At 37.2% G+C, this 23,224-nt stretch overlaps 2 protein-coding genes and 1 non-coding gene across 3 annotated transcripts; all 3 read left to right on the plus strand.

Moving 5' to 3' along the window:
- Window positions 1-3,429: 3,429 nt before the first annotated feature.
- On the plus strand, window positions 3,430-16,930 carry LOC106138018 (uncharacterized). The gene is made up of 7 exons (XM_060947423.1): window positions 3,430-3,468; window positions 7,865-8,050; window positions 9,194-9,289; window positions 10,142-10,344; window positions 11,160-11,325; window positions 12,189-12,383; window positions 16,826-16,930. Exons 1-7 carry the CDS (start codon window positions 3,433-3,435, stop codon window positions 16,928-16,930), a joined length of 987 nt encoding a protein of 328 aa, XP_060803406.1. The 5' UTR covers window positions 3,430-3,432.
- Window positions 16,931-17,805: 875 nt separating this feature from the next.
- Window positions 17,806-21,888, plus strand: LOC106138023 (uncharacterized). The gene is made up of 5 exons (XM_060947583.1): window positions 17,806-17,970; window positions 18,552-18,707; window positions 19,544-19,639; window positions 20,878-21,014; window positions 21,693-21,888. Exons 1-5 carry the CDS (start codon window positions 17,926-17,928, stop codon window positions 21,886-21,888), a joined length of 630 nt encoding a protein of 209 aa, XP_060803566.1. The 5' UTR covers window positions 17,806-17,925.
- Window positions 21,889-22,663: 775 nt separating this feature from the next.
- Window positions 22,664-22,828, plus strand: LOC132902464 (U1 spliceosomal RNA). Its single transcript, XR_009657129.1, has one exon. It is a non-coding gene; the product is annotated as a U1 spliceosomal RNA (small nuclear RNA).
- The last annotated feature ends 396 nt before the right edge of the window (window positions 22,829-23,224 follow it).

The raw sequence follows: 23,224 nt of genomic DNA on the forward strand, positions 1-23,224 counted from the left end.
TGGTGTGACCGAATGTATAATATATGTCTTTTTGTTTCCTATAATGTATCTTATTAACATATAATATGTCTTATTTTTTTCCTGTGTTTTTTGCCATCACACGTATGTATGATGGCATAACTTCAAATAAAGCTTTAATTGTAATCCAAATCATATTTAAGTCTATATCTCTGTTTATATTGTAAGATTCTTTGCCAAAATATCTTTTAATAACACTATCGATGTGCTACAAAAACTTACTAATAATAACAAAAGTATGTATAATAATTATTATATATTTTGTAATCGTATATAATGCTTGTTTCCGATTGCAAAACAATAAATGTACTTACACTTTTGAAAAATATAGCATTAGAAATAGTATGAAGAGGATGTTTTCCTGACTATATTTGTGTGTAATCAGCAATATGTCGTTATGAAGGCAATATAAGTGAGATATAATTCACAACTAAGTGTTCTACACATAATAAATAAAATATGTTTAAAAAATATACAAAAACATGTCTGTATTTCGTCGGCGTAGACTTATATGTAGGCGTACTATTCAACTTTATTATAAAACTCTAGTAAATGTTATCTCTAGTAATTATTATAAAAATATATATTATTAATAGTATATAAAACAACGAAGACATTAAATATATTGAAATGTTTTTTAATAGGGTGTACTCATAATTATATCATTGTAAATTATATTGACATTGCTGGACGGACTATAAATATTTCATTTATGGTATTTATTTGCGATATATACCTGAAAGGCTTTAAGCAAACCCCATGTACATAACTATATGTGTATAATAAATATGAAAAATATTTCATAATTAAATATATAAAATAAAATGAAAATATTTCTGTAATCTCGGGCAATGAATACAGAAAATTTTCATAGTAGTCTGTAAATAATATCTACGCTTAACGCATTAATATTTCAGTAAATTGTACTTAAATATTGGGCAATCGTCGACGACAAGTCTCTTATATATTAATTAATATTAATAGAGGAACATTCTTATAAATAGATTTAGTAAAACGTATTTATTATAGAATAAAAAAAATTGTATTTTCAAAATATTGGAGCCAATGTTGAGACCATTAAAATAATAAGTCACTCATGTTTCTATAATCTCGCGTACTCTACCAGTTTATCAAAATAATCAGTACCAATAAATTAAGCTGCATGACATATTTTCTTATAGTGTTCTTCAATGCATAAGTAATTAGAGTCTTAATGTTTTGATACCTGTAGTTTGGACCTGATATTTAAGAAATTATAGTAAAATTTATAAGTGAATGACCTAAGCTATAAATATCATTTATTTTTAGCTTTAAAGTGGCTGTTGTCTAGATATGAGTAGAAAATGTAGGTAAAATAGATATAGTCATAATTTATTCACGGAGATAATGAAACTCATTAAGAGTACTTTCAAATATATACTACTACTATGATATCTTACTTAGTTTTAAAATATGAAGTAATAATGTTTAAGATAAACTTTTCTCTTGATATACGGGTACTTAAATATTGGTAAGCTTTACAGTATAAATATGTAAACCTCAAGGTTTGGTTATTCTGTAATGATTTTTGAGTACACTATGATGTTACTGATATACATTTAATGAATAATTAATGAAGGTTTACCTGATATTTTTTAACAGGTGTAACGATAATGGAGTTATTAAAATGTAATTTAATTTCACCATAAATTTTTTTTTCTTTTTTTTTTGATATCGTCAAGTGTAATAAATGATATTATATATATTTGCAATTTAAATGTTAATCAAATAGTGTTGTGGTTTTGGTAGAAAAATTTCTTATACATTATTAATAATCTTATACATTTTAGCGTGTTCAAAAGGAATATTGTGTAGTGCGTAGAGACGTATTAATTGTAAAATGTGTTTTTATAAAAAAAATTATATAAAATCCTAGTTCATATACCCACAGAGATTATAATAATATAATATATATATTTAAATATAAATATTTTTTTCAATATCTTTCTGTTGAATTTAAATTAACTATTTTACAAATGTTATCGTTTTCAAATATATCAGTAGTTTTGGTGTTGTTCAAATCGACGTGATATCTAGCAATCTCCGTGAACCTCCCTTTTATTTAGGTGTATAGTGGAAAGATCCGGAATGTACACTACCTACAGAAGACAGAAGGAGAACAAAGAAATAAGAAAATGAAAAGCACTATATTTTTGGAAATCAAATAAAAAATTTAACTATACCTAATAATCTGATATTTTTTCTCACTAAACAACTGTTTCTATGGCATACTGTTTGCTACATTAGGAAACAAACAATTCGACCCAAATGCTAATAAAACCTATCATTAAAATATATTTAAAAAACATGTAACTCAAAACAAAATATTTATTATTCATTTATTTATTTAAATTTCTTAAACTTTATTAGTATATTATTTCTATATTTGTATAAATTCTATTATTATTATTTTTAATAAAAACGGAGATTGTGTGATACCACGTCGATAATAAATTGGTGTTTGTACGGAATATAATCGATAGTGTACTTTGTGTTTAGATTACAACTTATAGTATTATTATAATTATAATAAACGACAAATGCGTAGATCCGGCCTGCATCAGCCATTGCAGCTCGGCCTAATCATTTGTATACTGTAAGTATAGTTTTATTTCTAGTCTACCCTTTCAACCCCACACGCAAACTTTACCGTTCACGGGGGAATTTCCAGAAAAAATTAAAATATGTTTGACCGCAGATAAAAAAATATATTTTATTAAATAATATTATCAAATTCAATATTTATTTGTAATTATTTCTTACCATACAATAAGAGCGGGTTCTCCAAACACAAAAATGGAGATCCCATTCAAAATGAGATTCTGTAAACGAGTTAAACAAATAAACATTTTCATTTTCAACTTTTTCATTTTCATATAATAATAAATATTATATCATAAATATTATCGATATATATTATGATTCGAAACGTCCGAGATAAAATATAGGTACCTACGTTACGTGCGCGTTTAATACCTGTTTTTTTTTTTAATTTATTCTTTTAACTTATTCAAAAATATAATAGTATTGATAAAATAAAATATTTTATTCAAAATAATACTGAAAACATCCGCACAAAAGTCTGATCACAAATGTGAACCTTGTTAATATTACATGACTTCTAAAATCCAATAAAACCTCACTATTGATGTAACATAAAGCCTTCTGCCTTTTTAAAGGCATGTCGTGAACTGTGGAACTGACAACTTGAACCATGGCAGACAAAATATCTCTGTCACGTTTCACTCAAAATTTTTGGTTATCTACAAAATATAAGTAATTAATTCTAAATTACAAGTGTAATAATAACAGTGTATAAATAAAATGATTAAAAATGTATAAAGTGGGGGGTAATTTCGTGGGCCCAGTGGTTTTATGGCGGGGAAATCCGTGAGCTTCAGCTCTGGATGTGTGAGTAGATAACCAAGCCGTGTATATATTTTTTTCTTTTTTTTAAATGCTGATGTGTTTTGTAGGCAAACATTTTACATGATAAGTTTTCTACAATAGACCTGTATATTAGTTCACCAGGATACTATATGAAAGTTTTTATAGGTATATCTCCATCTATTTCCCATGGATGTGTCGTAAAGGGTAACTAAGGAATAGGGTAATGAACTTGGGATTCTTCTGTAGGCGATGGGCTAGCAACCTGTCACTATTTGAATCAGAATTCCATTATAAAAATATCCAGCAGTACGTGGCCTTTCGGTATTTTCCAGACTGCTGGCTCTGTCGACCCCGCAAGGGTGTATTTATGTTGTATAAGTACAATAGTAGGTCTTGTGTGATAGATATTTCGGGTTTGACAGCCTCAAAGGGAAGATCTTCCAGGATCTATTCTGTTTCAGGATAACCTTGATGAATCAGTAGGCAAGCTGAGAAGTTTCTAAAATTTTATGGTAATGTATATAATTGATAACATTGACGGCCTCTGTAGTACGCTTGTCTGTGACATTGCAGGTCCCGGGTTCGAATCCCGGTCAGGGCGTGATGAGAAAAGAACTTTTTCTGATAAAAAGCGGCTATATATCTATATAAGAATTTATATGAAATGCAGTATCGTCGAGTTAGTATCTCGTAACACAAGTCTCGAATTAACTTCGAGGCTAACTCAATCAGTGTAATTTGTCCCGGGTATATATTTATTATTCTGATAAAAGACCAGAGAGTAGGTATACACCGAAGAACTTGCTTGTAACGATTGATATATACATACAATCGCACCTGTTCTCCATTGGGGTAGGAAGAGACTATGGATTCCCACTTGCTACAATCCTTACAGAACTCACCCGTTACCTCTTCACTCATTACTCTTTTTACACTTATTCGCCGATTACGGGTACTCCTAACATCTCCCTTTTTAAGTCATTCGAAATTTGGGTCCTTAAAATTTGGACGAGGTCGGCGCTTCCCACTTTTACAGTCAGCTCTGCCTTATAAATTCAGGCTGTAAGGCTCTGAAATGCTCTTCCTGAAATGATTAGGAGAGCTCCTAGTCGCTCTGCGTTCAAACATGCTGTGAAGGGGTTCTTTCTTCGGCAGATTAATGATGGGTCATCCTAATTTTATATTTTATGTATGTATATGTATTTATAGTGTATATTATGTATCTTGTATGTATTTACGCATTTTTTTTTTGTAATGTATGTATTTTGTCAGTATGCATGTGCACTTTATCGCACCACCAACTTAAAGTTTTTTCTGTTTGGTCAGCGGGTTGACTGGTAGAGAATGCCAAACGGCATTCAGTCCGCCTTTTGTACATTTTTGTTTTTGTGCAATAAAGTTTAAATAAATAAATTCCTTTCGTTAGTCTGTCCTCATTCATTCGCTTTTACAATTAATTTTACAGGAAATCAATTGTAAAAAGCGATTACAACTCGCAACACCAGTTCAAAGTCTAGTAGGTCGTGCGTCTCACACATACAAATCAAAATTTTCGTATATCCTAACATGAACTTCCGAAGATTATTCAGTTAAGTCACACGCCATGTCATTTGCCTTATTCGATTTTATGAAAGAAGACAATGTTTCGCTATCAGCAAAACTAGTGTTGGCTTTATGTTCAATTATTGTTATGGTAACCGTCTTCTTAGTGGCGGAATCTTTTAACAACTTGGACATTGAGACGTAAATTGTACGTTTTGCAAACAATTACTAGATAATCTTCATGGTCGAAGAAGAGTTTATTTGGTGGGTTAGTATACAATTTTTTCTGGTCTTAAGCTAAAGCTTTAGGTTTTGGCTTTGTCTAGTTTTCTCCATAATATCTCCTTATTCCTGCACTATGTATTTGACCAGATTCTCAAGCATCTTACTAATCAAGTCCTACTCCATTCGCTAGATAGATGACCTAATTTGTGGCCTTTCACGACCTCAATCCTCCATCAAGTTATTTTCAGTAATAAAAGTCACCATCACCGAATTTCCGCCATTTTAAATAGTAAACTGTGTCAAATAAATACTATTTTATACCTAGAACGAACGACCGGCAAATTATCTTAGTTTATATGTATGTTTCTTCGTGAGCGGGCGTCGACATATATTTAGTGGGTAGGTATATGACTATTATTTTTATTTCTGTTAGTATTGTTATTAAATTGTTGCTAAAAACACAATGACTTGCCGCTTTTTACTTAATTATCTAGTTCCTTTATTGTTTGCCGGTTAACTGGAAGAGAACCCTTCATGGGATAAGTCCGCCATTGCCAGTGATTTGTTTCTTTTATAACTATGTACCTACTATTGTTATTGTGTAAATTTCTATGCAATAAAGATATTACAAACAAACAAACTTTTAGTTCTTCCAATGCATTAACCTTAAAGCTTAACAAAGTTTACCTTTCCTTAAACCATTCCGTCATTTGTTACACTTGTTGTGCCGTGTGGTTCCCGGCACCAATACAAAAAAGAATAGGACCACTCCATCTCTTTCCCATGGATGTCGTAAAAGGCGACCAAGGGATAGGCTTACAAACTTGGGGTTCTTTTTAGGAGATGGGCTAGCAACCTGTCACTATTTGAATCTCAATTCTATCATTAAGCCAAATAGCTGAACGTGGCCATTCAGTCTTTTCAAGTCTGTTGGCTCAGTCTACCCCGCAAGGGATATAGACGTGGCCATATGTATGTATGTATTTAGGTACCTAACACTTGTTCTGACCATATGTATGTATGTACGGTCGCGTTCATAATTGCAGTCATAGTTCGCAAATCTTTATAGCTTGCAGTCACCGCTGTCACTCACACATTTACACAAATAACACAATAAACGTTGCTAAGCGTTGGGTAACGCGAGATATCATCAAGAAGAGGGTAGCGTAAAAAGTCGACCGCGCAGCGGCCGTCGTCCGCTTATCAACACAGCGGCACGCGACACAGCGGAGATCCATGGTGGAATAGTACGACAATAATGGCTTCATTCCGACCAGAATATTTTCGGAACAGTTCGATACTTCAGTTGTTACTGTTCATCGAGTTTTGCACCGTGAATAACTACACCACAGACAGCCATGAAGAAAGCCGTATTTATCCGAAATAAATAAGCAAAAACGTTTAGAATTTGTTCGGGAGTATTTGGATTTTAACTGGAAAAAAGCGATATTTACGGACGAAAATTCGTTTATGTCTTCGCAACACGGTAGGCGTCATTTATGGCGAAGAAATGCAACTTGGTATGAAGAAAAAAATATTGTGCCAAATATGGAGTCTGGACGCATATCTGTAAATATGTGGGGCTGGATGAGTGCTGCTGGACCTGGGGAACAGGTGTGGATAGCAGGACGCGCTACAGCTGCTCATTGTGTGCAAGTGCTGCAAGAAACCATGTTACCAACTGTGCGGTGTATTTATCCGATTGATGATATGCCAACAATATCATTTGTGCAAGACAACTGCCCTGTGCATCGAGTCCATATAGTGCGTGAAAGGTTCTGCCAATTTATATTAAAACTACTAATTACTTAGATAGTATTTTAAGGACAGCTTCAATATCTTTTCTTTATGAAAACGAATAATTAAGCTGTAACCTTAATAACAGGAGATAAGTAAATGAGAAGTAAATTAGTGTAATATGCTGTATTTATACCTTTATATAATCATCAATATGTAAACAAAACTATAGGTAAACTGTTTCAATAAAATTTACTAATTTTAATTATTGAATGTTTTATTTTGCTCCCTATATCAGTTAGTAAGTTAGTCAGTCAGTCACTTAGTTCAAATGGCACCTTGAAAAATTAAAATTTTTTTTTTTTTTAAATAGACAAAAATTCCTTAAATAACTTTGGATCCGCTAGTAACTGGAACAAGCGAGTGTGAGCAAGCGAGATTATCTAATATACTATCTTAGATCTCACTTGCACACACGAAGTAATAAAATTGCTACCCAATAACTTTCAAAGGAACCACTACCTATGTTAGGGTCGTGTGCAGACAAACTTTCAACTTTATTGCAATGACATAAGTCTGGCAGTCGCAGGCTTCCCTCTATAGGCAAATCTTATGCAAATAATGAGAGACGACGATATCTCGATCGACAATTATCGGGCCCAGTTCGGCCATCGTTGATTACCGTCTCTTTCTGTTTTGTTATGTTATATGTCATAGAATAATAAACTGTTTTACTTAGTAATCATTGGTATTAAAGACCGTATTCATTTGATGGAATATTTATTCTTTTTCAATATGCATGTGTGTGTGTATCTAGTGGAACCACAGTGCACGCTATTTTAACCCGTAAGAATTTTAAAACTATGACTGCAGATATGAACGCGATCGTACCTAACACTTGTTCCTGTTGCAGAATCTCTGCGACTCCCACTTGGAGTCGCTGGTGAGATGGCTGAGCTGCAATGGGGAGATCTGGGGGGTTGGGCCGACGGCGGTTTTCGCCAGCGCCGCCGCCCTGTTCCTGTACCACGAGCTGGAGTCAACCGTCTTCATCCACGGAGACCATGTTCAGGTGTCTTCGATGGAGAAGACGCTGATTGTAAGTAGTTTATTTCATTTAGATCTTAGATACACACTTTTTTTTTACACTCATTGCACCACCCGTACGTCCATCTCAGTTCGGTCCAAAGGTTCGACTGGCAGAGAATGCCTTGTGGCATTAAGTCCACCTGTTGTACATTTTCGTGCATAAAGTTTAAATAAATAAATAAGACATGACACAGCAGATGACAGAAGAGAATAAGAAGTAGTTCTTTATTTTTAATCTACTGGACACAATATACAATGGCCACGGTGTTCGTTATTGATATTGAAACCATGAAGGTTTAATACTATCAGCAAAAGAGCTGGAAATTACGGCGACGTACGAGTCTAGAGATATAGCCTGGAAAGAACAAGGCTGTGTCCAAAAACCGGTAAAGATCCAAACATATGAACATCTTTTATAGCCGCTAGAAATATTTAAAAAAATGTAAATCAAATATAACTTACATACATATAATCACGTCTGTATCCTTTGTGAGTTGTAGTCTTTAAAAAGACTGATAGGCCGCGTTCAGCTATTTGGCTTAATGAAGAATCCCAAGTTGGTAAGCCTATCCCTTAGTCGCCTTTTAGGACATCCATAGAAAAGTGACGGAGTGGTCCTATACCTTTTTTTGCAATTGGTGCCGGTAACCACACGGCACCAATAATCAAATCTTGTTCATCTTGATTCTATTTATTGACCCATTTTTTGACAAAAGTCGGACGGAAATATCGTTTTTCGTGTAACCTGACCTACCAGATCCAGCATCATGGTCAGGCCGACCCTGAGCTTCTCTCCAAGGTTGAAAGATCGCAACCAGGACTAACGCCTGTCTCAGGTTGATGGTGGATTTACATACATATGGTCACGTCTATATCCCCTGCGGGGTAGACAAAGCCAACAGTCTTGCAAAGACTGAATGGCCACGTTCAGCTATTTAGCTATTTGCTAATTGATAGAATTGAGATTCAAATAGCGACAGGTTGCTAGCCCATCGCCTAAAAAAGAAGCCCAAGTTGGTAAGCCTATCCCTTAGTCGCCTTTTACGACATCCATAGGAAAGAGATGGAGAGTGGTCCTATTCTTTTTTGTATTGGTGCCGGGAACCACACGGCACAGCAATGGTAGATTTACTTATTTCGATTTGTGTTTCAGTCTACCATGGTGCTTGGCATGCTGGCGCTGATGATCCACCTGTGGGTGTGCTCCATGCGATTCTTCCAGTACTACCTGGACACACTCATTAGGGACGTGAGTGTTCTTCTGTCACATTTATCTTATCACACAGCTAACATTATCTAATATATTTAAACGAGCAATTTTTGTATATATATAATCAGGATCTCGGAAATGGCTCCAACGATTTTCATGAGAGTTACAGATTAGGGGCTTTTCGGCTCAAGGAATCGATTTATCAAGGTCCTAGGTTCGAGAAAAGCTCGGTTCCCAAGATATATAAACATTTTAAAAACAGCGCCATCTCTGGTAGACCTAGCAAAGCTCGGTCAACCGGGTACTCTATACTAAAGTTATAAAGCTGAAGAGTTTGTTTGAACGCGCCAATCTCAGGAACTACTGGTTCGAATTGAAAAATTCTTCGCGTTGAATAGACCATTTATCGAGGAAGGCTTAAGGCTAAATTACATCACGCTGCAACTATAAGGAGCAAAGAAATAATGGAAAATTTGAAAAAAAAAATGGGGAAAATTATTCATCCTTGAGGGCTTCAATGATGCCCAAAATAACTATTCCACGCGGACGAAGTTGCAGGCACAGCTAGTAAGAAATATAACAGTAAAAAGAATAACTAAGATTACTTTTTCTAGTTGTTTCTAAGATCAAGAGTTATTTAATGATAGAATATAAGTGAAGGTTTACGTGTTCATTACTATTGTCTTTACTTCTAATGAAAACAGTGCTAAATTATCCTCGACGGCCTCTGTGGCGCCGCGGTAGTAAGCTTGTTGAATAACACAAGTCTCGAACTTACTTCGAGGCTAACTCAATCTGTGTAATTTGTCCCGTATATATTTATTATATCTTTTCTAAAACCGACATCAATGCCCAAAACCTACCTGACCTAACCAGGGATATCATTCGCAGAGCCCCAACATCCTCCTGGAAATGACCACAGCGGGTCTGCTCGGCGGCCAGGAGGTGGTGCCCCTGGGTCCCCTGACCAAGTTCCTCAAGACCCAACAACCCCAGATCCACATCACCGTCTGCTGGTTCTTGTCGCTGTGCTACGCTGACTACGTGAGGAAACATTACTGCACGAGATTCAATATGCCGTATTTGGAGCAGTGGTTGGTAATACTCATTTGTATTTACATAGGTACTTAATTAAAGAGTGTTATAGAGAACAATCTTGCATCGAGAGAGCTGAACGGGCCGAGGGTTTGGAAGGTCGTGTCTGAATAAAACCACTCTTTTTGGCTGTTCAAGGCGTCGTGTTTTATTGTCGTCTTAGACAAATTTTGATTGTCCTTTTATTCATCAGTCTGTCAGTCAGTTTTGTTCATCTAAAATGTCAAGTCAAGGTGTCTGTCTGTCCATGGAGGCTGAACGGCGGCTACAAGAGCTACGAATGTGGATGAAGCGAATGAAGTATGCAGGGATCGCGGTAAGTGGAGAGGTGTAGTCTCTGCCTACTCCTTCGGGAAAGAGGCGAGATGTCATGTATAGAGGAAAAAATATATATCTATCAATACATAAATACATACATATAACCACGTCTATATTCCCTGCGGGGTAGATGTAGATAGAGCCAACGGTCTTGATCTTTATCTATTAAGTATTTATTATAACATAGGATCGTTGAGTTATTATCTCGTAACACAAGTCTCGAACTTACTTTGAGGCTAACTCAATCTGTGTAATTTGACCCCTATATATATATATATAAATAAATATAAATATATATATATATTTATTAACAGACTAGTGTCTGAACTAAACACTAGTCTCACTTATATTACTTAATTATTTTTAATCAGAAATAATCAGAAATTTAATTATTAATAATAAGAAAGCTTACAAATACTTAAACACAAACTGCATTTACCGATGAATTTTAAGCTTTGAGAGAGAAAATAAATAAATTTTCAATTGTTATGAGCAGGCAAGCGGAGTTGCACGAGCGAGCGTCGGTGAGCGTACGCCGCACCATGCGGAGGGTGCACAGCTTCGTCGCATGCGCACAGCAACGGTTGCGAGGTTACGCGCAGCCCGCGCCGACGCCGAGTCTAATCAGTGAAATGCAGACGTACGCTAGTTTGCTAGTTTATGTAGTGTAGTGACAACATTATAAGTAGGTATAGGTTATAGTTAGGTTAGGAAGTACCGCAATTTTTCACTACATAGTATAAAATAAAGTCGCTATTTTAGTCTGTTTGTCTGTATGCTTAAATCTTTAAAATTAAGCAACGGATTTTGAGGCGGTTTTTTGTAACCGGAAGAGTGATTCAAGAGGAAGGTTTTTATGAATAATAACATTTATAATTTTGCACCCGTGCGAAGCCGGGGCGGGTTGCTAGTTATGATAAAAGTTATGTAGAGGTAGCCCATTAACTATCCTTTTGCTTTTTACTTCATTGATACGATATGGGCTAGTACATACATACATATCATATACATCACGTCTAAATCCCTTACGAGGTAGACAGATCCAAAAGTATTGAAATGACCGAAAGGCCACGTTCAGATGTATGGCTTTATGATAGAATTGAGATTCAAATAGTGACATGTTGCTAGCCCATCGCCTACATGGACTAGTACATACATACATACATATGGTCACGTTTATATCTCTTGCGGGGTAGACAAAGCCCATCGCCTAAAAAAAGGATAGAAATTTTATAAGCCTATCCTTTTACGACATTCATGGGAAAGAGATGGAGTGGTCCTATTATTTTTTGCATTCCTAACCTAACTAGGGATTCTTTTTTTTAGGCGATGGGCTAGCAACCTGTCGCTATTTGAATCTCAATTCTATCATTTAGCCAAATAGCTGAACGTGGCCATTCAGTCTTTTCAAGACTGTTGGCTCTGTCTACCTCGCGAGGGATATAGACGTGACCATATGTATGTATGTATGTAGAACTTCTAACCAATAACTGAGCAGTAACTTCAGGCCGAGTTTTTTAACTAGAGTGAGGTCCCGACTCCAAAGAGACCGTCGCTGGAAGTCAGTCGGGCCGGGAGCCACGTGTCCTGGGGAGAGGTGGGCTGCGGGAACGAGAAGGAACACCTGTGCGAAAGAGACAGCAACATGTGTGCAAGGCTTGTCAGTCAGTCGAGCGAGACAACTGCTGACGCTATTGAGAAACTTAGAACCTACATCAATGTGAGTGAAGTTCTCTAATCTATACTAGTATTATAAAGCTGAAGAGTTTGTTTGTTTGTTTGAACGCGCTAATCTCGGTGAATGTGCCGTGTGGTTCCCGGCACCGATAAAAAAAAGAATAGGACCATTCCATATCTTTACCATGGATGTCGTAAAAGTCGACTAAGGGAGATGCTTATGAACTAGGTTTTCTATAAGGGGACGGGCGAGCAACCTGTCAGTATTTGAATCACAATTCTAACATTAAGCCAAGCAGCTATACGTGGCCTTAGTATCAGTATTTTCAAGACTGTTGACTCTGTCTACCCCGCAAGGGATATTAAATGTATTTTTGTTGTAACATTGACATCGGCCTTTACCAGCATGGCGTCGCAAGACAAGGGTTTTATTTATAATGAGAGAATCTTTTGTATTGGTGCCGTGTGGTTCCCGGCACCACTACAAAAAATAATAATCTCTTTCCCATGGATGTCGTAAAAGGCGACTAAGGGATAGGCTTACAAACTTGGGATTCTTTTTTAGGCGATGGACTAGCAACCTGTCACTATTTGAATCTCAATTCTATCATTAAGCCAAATAGCTGAACGTGGCCATTCAGTCTTTTCTAAACTGTTGGCTCTGTATAACCCGCAAGGGATATAGACGTGACCATATGTATGTATGTATGTAAAATCTATAAGATTTTAATTTTTATAGAATTCTCGTGTTACAATGTTCGTTCCCGCACTCTCCGTTCTCCGAAACGGCTTGACCGATTCTCATGAAATTTTGTGAGCATATTAAGTAGGTCTGAGAATAGGCCAACATCTATTTTTCATATCCCTTAGTGATAAGTGTTGTCCATACTTAACATTTTTCTTTTAACTACTTAGAAATAACTAAAAAATTATTTATATGGCAAAACAACGTTTGCCTTGACAGAGACTAGTAGAGTTAAAAAAATGGCATTTTTATCTCTTGAGGGCCTCTGTGGCGCAGCGGTAGTGCGCTTGTCTGTGACATCGGAGGTCCCGGGTTCGAATCCTGGCTAGGGCATGATGAGAAACGAACTTGCTCTAATTGACCTGGGTCTTGGATGTTTATCTATAGAATAGAATAGAATAGAATAGATTTATTTTCAAAATTGGATACAAGGTACCACTTATTGACGTCACATAACTTAAATCTAATTATAACTACTACCGCTTCCAAAGCGCATGTGTAGAAGAAGCGGCGGAACAAACTACACTGCAGCATTTTCATAGGACGTCAATTTACAAATATAGATCTCTTAAATCTAAATCGTGGACGAATGCACATTGTCTACATTAAAAAACATGTATGAATGTAGAACTGATTATGTCAATATGAATATTTCGTCAAATAAAATAAATATAAAATAAAATATGTACATACTGTACAAATTATGTCAAGATCATGTCAAAAATACACAAGCATTTAAGAGGCCATTATGTCCAGCTCGGGCCACACATGTTTATCATTAATATAATCATCCGTGCTGTAATAGGCTTTCCTACAAAGCTCAACTTTAATATACTGTTTGAATTTTCTGTCATTCATTTCAAGAACACTTTTTGGTAATTTATTATAAAATCTTATACAATTAATCAGAAATGATTTCCCTACCTTAGCCAGCCGATGTGCTGGGATCGACAACTTGTAATTGTTCCGCAGTGATCTACTAGTACATTCACCTACTTTTTTGAAAGAGTCTAAGTTTTTCCTAACATGCATGATGTTATCGAATATGTATTGGGAGGGCAAAGTTAAAATATTTAGCTTTTTGAAAAAATCTCTAAGGGAATCTCTTTGTTTAAGACCGTAGATATATCGAATTGCCCTTTTTTGTAAAATGAAAATAGTTTGTATGTCTGCTGCTGATCCCCAAAGCAGTAGACCATATGACATTAAACTATGAAAATAACTAAAATATACTAGCTTAGCAGTTGCCACATCCGTCAAATGCCTAATACGACGAATAGCGTATGCTGCAGAACTAAGCCTTTTAGAAAGTTTTAAAATGTGAGCATGCCATTTCAAATTTGAATCTAATGTTATTCCTAAGAAAGTAGTACTATCAACAAAATCTAATCTTTTACTACTTATACTAATATCCACATTTGCCTGCCGCACATTGGGAAGTGTAAACTTAATGCATTGGGTCTTATTTGCATTTAACAGTAAGTTGTTGATTGTAAACCAGTTAGAGATGGCGGCTAAAGTGCTATTCACATCATCACAGATTTCGCTACGGCGGTTCATTTTAAAAATTAGTGACGTATCATCTGCAAACAACACGATGCCAGTCTGTTTCTCAATCATGCAAGGCAGGTCGTTGATATATATCAGAAAGAGAAAAGGTCCCAAAATGGAACCTTGCGGTACCCCAATTTTTACCGTCGCTCCTTTCGATTTTGTATTATTTAAATCTACCGTCTGTAATCTATTACTAAGATATGATTTAATTAGTTCAACGGCAGCAGTATCGAACCCGTAATGAGCGAGCTTGAGCAGAAGAGTTCTATGATCTACGCAATCAAATGCTTTGGTCAGATCGCAAAACACTCCGATGGCATCCTGTGAGTCTTCCCATGCATTGAGAATATGAGTGACAAGAGCCACACCTGCATCTGTTGTACATTTCCCCTCAGTAAAGCCGTATTGCTGACTATGAAATAATTTATTAGACTTAAAGTAACGCTGCATTTGATTAAGCATGATTCTCTCGAACACCTTGCTCAAAATTGGTAAAATTGAGATTGGTCTATAATTACCAGGATCTGATTTTTCACCTTTCTTGAATAATGGAATTAGTTTACTATACTTCATTAAATTTGGAAATATCCCTTGGTCAACACAATTATTGAATATATATGCTAAGTCCCCAGCTATAATATTTATAATATGACATATCACAACAGCCGACATACCCCAATAATCCTCAGACTTTTTCAGATTAAGTTCTTTAAAGGTATTAATAATGTCAGTAGGGTCAATATTTAAGAATTTAAATTTGGAACTGCAAATGCTGACATTATTTTTAAGTAGTATTTCAGCTTCATTAGGGCATGAGTCAATATTAGAAGTTAATTCCAACGGTATATTTGTAAAAAAATGTTCAAATAAATTTACTATTTCTGTTGTAGAGGTAATTTTCCTATCATTAAATTTAATTTCATTAATATTTTCTTTAAAATTACTTCTACCAGTTTCCTTGTTTATAACACTCCAGGTTTCCTTTGTTTTGTTAGGAGCATTACTTATTTTGTTTTTAATGAACAAAGATTTTGCATGTAGACATACTTTTTTGAAAATTTTTGAATAATTCCTAACATGGTCTACGAAGCCGCTTTCAAATCGATACTGTTTTTGGGCATATAAATCGTACAAAGTCTTTCTACTTTTGTAGATGCCAACAGTAGCCCATTCATTGAATTTAAAGTTATTATTGCATTTCCGTTTCTTTTGTATAAATGTTTTAGAGTACGCGTCTGAAATGGTAGTAAATAACTTATTATAATGACCATTAGGATCGCTGCCCGTGTAAGTTACTGCGCAAATTTTATTCTCTAAAGAACTTGTAAATTTATTGATTTTATGGGCTGTGATAGGTCTGCACATAATTAATCCATCACATGTACTATGTTTAGTGGAAAAGGTAACTAATTGACCGCAGTGGTCAGAGGGTAATTTACTAAATACATTTTTATTATTTGGTTTTTGTTCACTAAAAACATTATCAATACATTTAGCAGATGTGGCAGTGAAGCGGGTTGGTTCCAAGAAGGCATTATCTAAGTTAAAACATTTAAATAGGTTAAGAAACTGTATTGTCACTGTGGAGCTAACTAATATGTCAATGTTAAAATCACCGCAAACAATTACTTTCTTATTACTTTTTGTAGCTACTATTAGAACTTCCTCCATTACATTCAGGAAATCCATAATACTACTGTTGGGTGGACTATAAATACAAATAACAATGTGTTCCTCAAGCTCGGCACAAGATACCTCAACACAGCGCTCAAGAGAAAGTCTGACTATGTCATGGCGCTCCTTACAGCGATGACCATTTTTAACATATATTACAGAACCGCCTCTGATTGCAGACCCTCTCCTGAAGCAGCTCACCGCATTAAAATTGTTAAGACTGGGCATCAGCTCACCCTCCAAGATCCAATGCTCAGTCAAACACACCATATTAACATCCATTTTTTCATTAAATAGATCAATAATAAGTTCTTTGCCAGGAAGGCCCTGTATATTTTGGTGTACAATTTTTAATTCATTTGTCCTTCCTTTTGTCCTGTAGGTATATATTATAAAATATAGTATCGTTGAGTTAGTATCTCGTAACACAAGTTTCGAACTTACTTCGAGGCTAACTCAATCTGTGTAATTTGTCCCGTATATATTTATTTATTTATTTATCTGTTTCGTAGGCAACACGTTGTACCTGTTCGAGTGTGGAAATCCCCGGCCTGTGTGGAGCTGAGAATAAGTGCACAAAAAACAAGCAGTCACAGAATGTTGACGCCCATATCTAGCAGAGAAAGATGACTATCTGTCTATCTTATTAATTAAATATTTCTATCTGAAAGCTGTGTTTTATTTAATTACATGCATATAAACACGTCTCCAACCCTTACGGGCTTAAGATTTAAATAGTGATAGGTGGCTAGTCCGTCGTCTAAGAATACCAAGTTTGTTAACCTATCCCTTAGCCGCCCTTTACGATATCCATGAGAAATGGAGTGTATGGTCCTATTCTAAAAGTTATACTTTTAATTATTATAATGAACAATATCTTATCCTAGCCAATTGTATAATTAAGCCATCGTGACAAGTGGAAAGATGTAGTCTCTGCCTAACCCTATGGGATAGAGGCGTGATTTATGTATGTTTGTGTACCAATTATCCTGACAGCCGATTGGATTCAAAGGCGAACCCCAGGCTCCTCCCTAAAGAGTTAAAGATGTAAACTGGAGTCGTACCAGGTGGAAGAAAAGATGATTGGATCAATTTGGAATTTCAGTATACAAATTGGTACAGTATTTATGTGGGTTCTAAGTTTATCCTTGTTGTTCAAAGCAACGTACAAACTTAGGGAAATACATGGCTACTATATAAATGAATTAGGCTCTCAGAGAATTCGTTGGTCAAGCAGCTCTTTCTGATCCAATGTAATACACCATAGGATGTATATCAGGAGACTAAGGGACAATATTATTACAGCTACAGCGTCACTTAGGTACACGTTTTTTAAACTACGGAACTTTTAACATCTACAAGCAAGACAATGTAAAACTCTACTTTGCAAGGCGATTAATCAATGATCTATAATTCACATCGATTCCTGAAGCACAACATTTAAAAAAAAATAACACGAACCAACATTACTGACTTAAAAATGTCAAACCTATCATGGTGACATGCCTAGTAAAGTTCACAGCAAAGTAATCAATTAAAAAACAATGTTTCGGTTAAAAGGTTAGAAGATAAATTGTATTCAGTGCAGAGGCAGCTGCTGCTGGAGTTTGTGATGCTGGAGTCTCTGTGGGGGTACGCGCGGAAGGAGACCTTCGAGGTGAGAGTCTAGTCATAACTCTGAAAGAATGCAGAAATATGCTGGAACTTGGTCACAGGCGAATTCCGAGCTCCTAACTTTGGGGAACGTAATCGGATTGGAGCAAAGAAATAATGGAATATGTGAAAAAAAAACGGGAAAAATTATTCATCCTTGAGGGCTTCAATGATGTCCAAAATAACTATTCCACGCGGACGAAGTCGCAGGCACAGTTTATCATAAATATGATCCTCCGTGCTGTAATAGGCCTACCAAATGATGTCTCATACATACCTACATACATACACATGGTCACGTCTATATCCCTTGCGGGGTAGACAGAGCCAACAGTCTTGAAAAGACTGAATGGCCACGTTCAGCTACTTGGCTTAATGATAGAATTGAGATTCAAATAGTGACAGGTTGCTAGCTCATCGCCTAAAAGAGGAATCCCAAGTTTATAAGCCTATCCCTTAGTCGCCTTTTACGACATCCATGGGAAAGAGATGGAGTGGTCCCATTCTTTTTTGTAATGGTGCCGGGAACCACACGGCACTGATGTCTCATCGCTTCCAATAAACATTAACTCCTCTATCTAACAGCTGGTCGAGTGGACAAAATGCGGCGAGAGTCTCTTGTCAGTGGTACCCACAGTGCTGTGGGCGGCTGGCTCGGCCGCCCTGGCCCACCGCTTACTGTCAGCGCTGTTCCGAAGATTCGTGTTCAGACGTGTGCCGTTGTGGGAGGTCATGCTTCAGGTGAAATTAATATAGGCTTCTCCGTAGAATCTTAGCTGGCCAGTTCGACCTACTTCAGACTTTGCAAGGTCTTGCTGATTTATTTTGATTTTGTATACGGGACAAATTACACAGATTGAATTAGCCTCGAAGTAAGTTCCAGACTTGTGTTACGAGATACTAACTCAACGATACTATATTTTATAATAAATACTTATATAAATAAACGTCCAAATATGAAAATTCAGACCCAGATTCAAGACCCAGGTCAATCAGAGAAAGTTCGTTTCTCATCATGCCCTGGCCGGGATTCGAACCCGGGACCTCCGGTGACACAGGCAAACGCACTACCGCTGCGCCATAGAGGCCGTTGAAAATTAAAAGCCAACTACGGGATAACTAACTTTACATCGGTAAATTATAAATACAAACTCGCTCGCTTACAAGAAGTACATATCGCACCGGCTCGCGCGTTGTTTAGAGACTGACTTGTTCAATGAGGCGCGCGGGCGGTCCTCGGCGCGGGCGCTGGGAACGGCGGGGTATGGTCGCGGGGGGCGGAGAGTGACGCGATGTTTCCCCGGAAGAGCCTATCTAAAATGTTGCCCGCTATAATTTTCATATTTGGACGGTTACTATACCAATTTGGAAGGTACCTTAGCACAAGTGTCACCACGTTTCCTCAGAGCGAAAAGCTATTAATATTCTGTTTGATATTAGTCTATACATTTATTAGCATTCATCTCAAGATCTAATAAACGACTTCCTATCAGTCTTTTTAAGACTCTTGGCTCTGTCTACCCCGCAAGGGATATAGACGTGATTATATGTATGTATGTACTATAAATACATTTCAGAACCTGTTGTTCGTGTGGATGATAATATACAGCGTTCACTTCTGGTTTGTTCTGGTGAGAATCCTGAAAATGATGGTGGATTACTGGTACCAAGAGGTCAGTATACTTCATTATATATCACCATCAAAAGACAAGGACATTACGAACGTACAGGGTCTAGAGAACAATGGACAATCAAGTGACGGCCTCTGTGGCGCAGCGGTAATACGCTTGTCTGTGACACCGGAGGTCCCGGGTTCGAATCCCGGTCAGGGCATGATGTGAAACGAACTTTCTCTAATTGGTCTGGGTCTTGGATATTTATCTATATAAGTATTTATTATAAAATATAGTATCGTTGAGTTAGTATCTCGTAACACAAGTTACGAACTTACTTCGAGGCTAACTCAATCTGTGTAATTTGTCCTGTATATAAAAAAAACCTACTATCATTGGAGAGCCTTGCCTTTACAAACGAGATTTAAGGACACACGAGTGTCTAAAACGTCTTTATTCCTACAGATTACATACCTACATATATTCACGTCTATATCCCTTGCGGGGTATACAATTATAAAAAAACTGAAAGGCCACGCCCAGCTGTCCGGCTCAATGATAGTATTGAGATTCAAATACAGAAACAATAATTAAGAACGTCCTGGCAAAGGGTCAGGTCAAGAGTACACGAAACCGCCAAACTTTCACGAAGAGACTTATGAATGTGGATGAAGCGAAGGAAGTATGCAGAGATCATGGCAAGTGGAAAGATGTAGTCTTTGCCTACCCCTCCGGGAAGAAGGCGTGATTTTATGTATGTTTGTATAAATAAATAAATATATACGGGACAAATTACACATATTGAGTTAGCCTCGAAGTAAGTTCGAGACTCGTGTTACGAGAAAGATACTATATTTTATAATACATACTTATATAGACAAACATCCAAGACCCAGGCCAATCAGAAAAAGTTCTTTTCTCATCGTGCCCTGGCCGGGATTCGAACCCAGGACCTCCGGTGTCACAAACAAGCGTACTACCGCTGCGCCACAGAAACCGTCAAAATTGTATGTATGTACACAATAATATATAGAACGGCTTGTTGTCCAGGGTAAAGTGGAAGGCTCTCGACCGCGCTCAGGTCACCCATGCGATGGACCGACCAAATAAAGTCTGTGATTGGCGGTTCACTTAACGAGTGCAGCAGGATGACTTCCAGCAGGGAGAAATGGCGGGACATCGTAAGGCGCACATTGGCGCCCGCCTCCAACACTACATGATGACCACGACCGCTCTGTCAAGAGTGACACTACTAAGAATAACACAATAATAATAATGATGTAATATTGATCCTCCAGACTGACGACAGCGTGCCGACACAAGACGAAGCTCGCAAGATGATGCAGCAGTGGTTGATATGGATGTGCGGCGTGGCTCCCCTGGCCGGGTACCTGCAGTCGAGGCCCCGGGCTGAGACACCGCCGCTCATGATATGGTCAGAGATCGTATGCTATGAACCATTTTGGGTGCCGTGTGGTTCCCGGCACCAAAACCAAAAAAGAATAGGCCCACTCCATCTCTTCCCCCATGGATGTCGTAAAAGGCGACTAAGGGAGTGGCTTACAAACTTGGGATTCTTTTTTAGGCGATGGGCTAGCTGTCACTATTTGAATCTCAACTCTATCATTAAGCCAAATAGCTGAGCGTGGCCATTCAGTCTTTTCAAGACTGTTGGCTTTGTCTACCCCGCAAGGGATATAGACGTGACCATATGTATGTATGTACGTAGCCAAAATCGCTACAAACAGGGTCCACCCTTGATATAAGAAATTACTTTCTGTCTTCAATAATCGCTTATCAATCGCTCCCATGCTCCGTTTTTCTGGTAAACCGCCCTTTTTTCGTTATCGAGGGAGAAAACCTCGTAACGGACAACCCCGCGGGTCTTCACCCGGCAGAGTGTGGGACTCCTGGCACCTAATGTACCAGCCTACCCACTAAAACCCCACCGTGTGCCTTTCTTGCCATTTTAAAGGGCATCATGGGATCGCAGGCATTTCACCACCACCAAACAAACAGCCTTTTAGATGTAAAATCCCTTTTTATTCACCCTTCTTCTAGCCTTTAGAAGATCCTAACATCCCACAGGAGCTCAAAACTCTAAACTTTCCAGGATAACCACCAGTCCCTGGCAGAGAAGGGAGATGGGACCGTATGGGTACTACCTGAACAGACCCCTGGTCTCCCTGCAGTCCTCCACCGAGGTCCCGGTCAGACAGCACGTCATGGCCCTGCGCAGAGCATTCAGCGACTCCAAGATCGTGATCAAAGAACCAACAAAGAAGAAGCGGTACTCCAAATCTGTATAGAGCTTATTAAATTGCAAATTGTGTTGGCTTTGTTTTATTTCACGTATGTAAAAAGTGAGTTTGAGTATGCTTTAACGACGAGGTTGCATGAAGTTATGAATGTGAATGAAGCGGAAAGAAGTACCTATTGAACTGTTTGTGACAAGAGGAGAGTGTAGTCGCTGCCTACTACTTCGCTTATGAGGCGTGATATTTATATACCTTGTTATTGTCGTGTGGTTTCCGGCACTTTAGAATATGACTACATCTTTTTCCAATTGATATCTTAAAGGCAACTAAGGGAATGGGTAAGAACTTGGGATTCTTCTTATGGGGCAGTGGGCTAGCAACCGGTCACTATTTGAATTTCAATTCCATCATGCCATACAGCTGAACGTGGTCTTTCAGTATTTTGGAGACTGTTTCCTGTGTCTACCTCGCAAGGGATATATAAGTGATTATATGTATGTTAAAAAAGCGCCCATTTGTCAATGCGTTGCAAAAAAATCAACATTGCGTGAAATGAAATGTCGATTACAGAATCTCTACAAACCACATTATTAAAATATGGAACGTAAGTTTTTTTACATATCGAATTTAAAAAAAAAAGTTTTGACTATTTTTCAAAGCATAAATTGCCGAATTCAAAAAACGAACCGCCGAAATTGTCTCCTAGCAACCCGGCAATAAATAAATATCGAATGTCGTCAATAGATGTCACTGATCAAATTCCTAATTCGCGCTATGGAGATTCGTTCGTTCGCGTACATAAACCCCGCCGTACATGGCAGCAGTCATACTAACCTTGCGTAGGGTGTACAGTGATCAGGAAGGCGGTTGCCCCGGGCTGGTCCCGGCCATTGCACTGAGGGTTGGAAGTGGCCAGTCTGTGACTATTCCTAATTGGAATACGTCGTGCGCACAATTTTTGGTAGTTGGACTAGCGTTCTGCGCGGTCCATTTAATTACTTAAATAGTTTTGTATGCCGTCAATGTGTTTTATCAAAATAGCTATAAATAAATCGTTTATCGCAAATCTCACGGGAACGGAAACAGTGTTGGTTTACTTGTATATTTCACGACTTTTTCACTTACAGAGTAGAAAAAGGCAAATATCACAAAAATCAAATGATGGACTTATAAAAGAACTAAAGAAAAGATATATTATTCTTGAAATTTCGCTCAACGAGAACCAAACATACTTTTATCCCAGAAAAAGTAGTTTCCGTGAAATTAACGTTAAACGGCTGACAAAATAAATATACAAGGTCGCTTTCGCATAACTGCTAATGTTTGGAAGTATTTTATTGACGTTACCAGTTTCGAATCTTTATTCTCAAACTTAAGAAATTATTTT

The sequence above is a fragment of the Amyelois transitella genome, chromosome 13 (genome assembly GCF_032362555.1).
Source record: "Amyelois transitella isolate CPQ chromosome 13, ilAmyTran1.1, whole genome shotgun sequence".
NCBI lineage: Eukaryota > Metazoa > Arthropoda > Insecta > Lepidoptera > Pyralidae > Amyelois > Amyelois transitella.

What these genes read in the sequence shown, in the direction of transcription:
- LOC106138018 (XM_060947423.1), top strand. Translation starts at nt 3,433, where the DNA reads ATGGCGGGGAAATCCGTGAGCTTCAGCTCTGGATGT. An exon ending in TGGACACACTCATTAGGGAC is followed by an intron (nt 9,290 to 10,141) that starts GTGAGTGTTCTT and finishes TATCATTCGCAG; the next exon opens with AGCCCCAACATCCTCCTGGA. An exon ending in ATGCCGTATTTGGAGCAGTG is followed by an intron (nt 10,345 to 11,159) that starts GTTGGTAATACT and finishes TGTTATGAGCAG; the next exon opens with GCAAGCGGAGTTGCACGAGC.
- LOC106138023 (XM_060947583.1), top strand. Translation starts at nt 17,926, where the DNA reads ATGCTGGAGTCTCTGTGGGGGTACGCGCGGAAGGAGACCTTCGAG. An exon ending in CGCGGAAGGAGACCTTCGAG is followed by an intron (nt 17,971 to 18,551) that starts GTGAGAGTCTAG and finishes TCTATCTAACAG; the next exon opens with CTGGTCGAGTGGACAAAATG. An exon ending in TGTGGGAGGTCATGCTTCAG is followed by an intron (nt 18,708 to 19,543) that starts GTGAAATTAATA and finishes AATACATTTCAG; the next exon opens with AACCTGTTGTTCGTGTGGAT.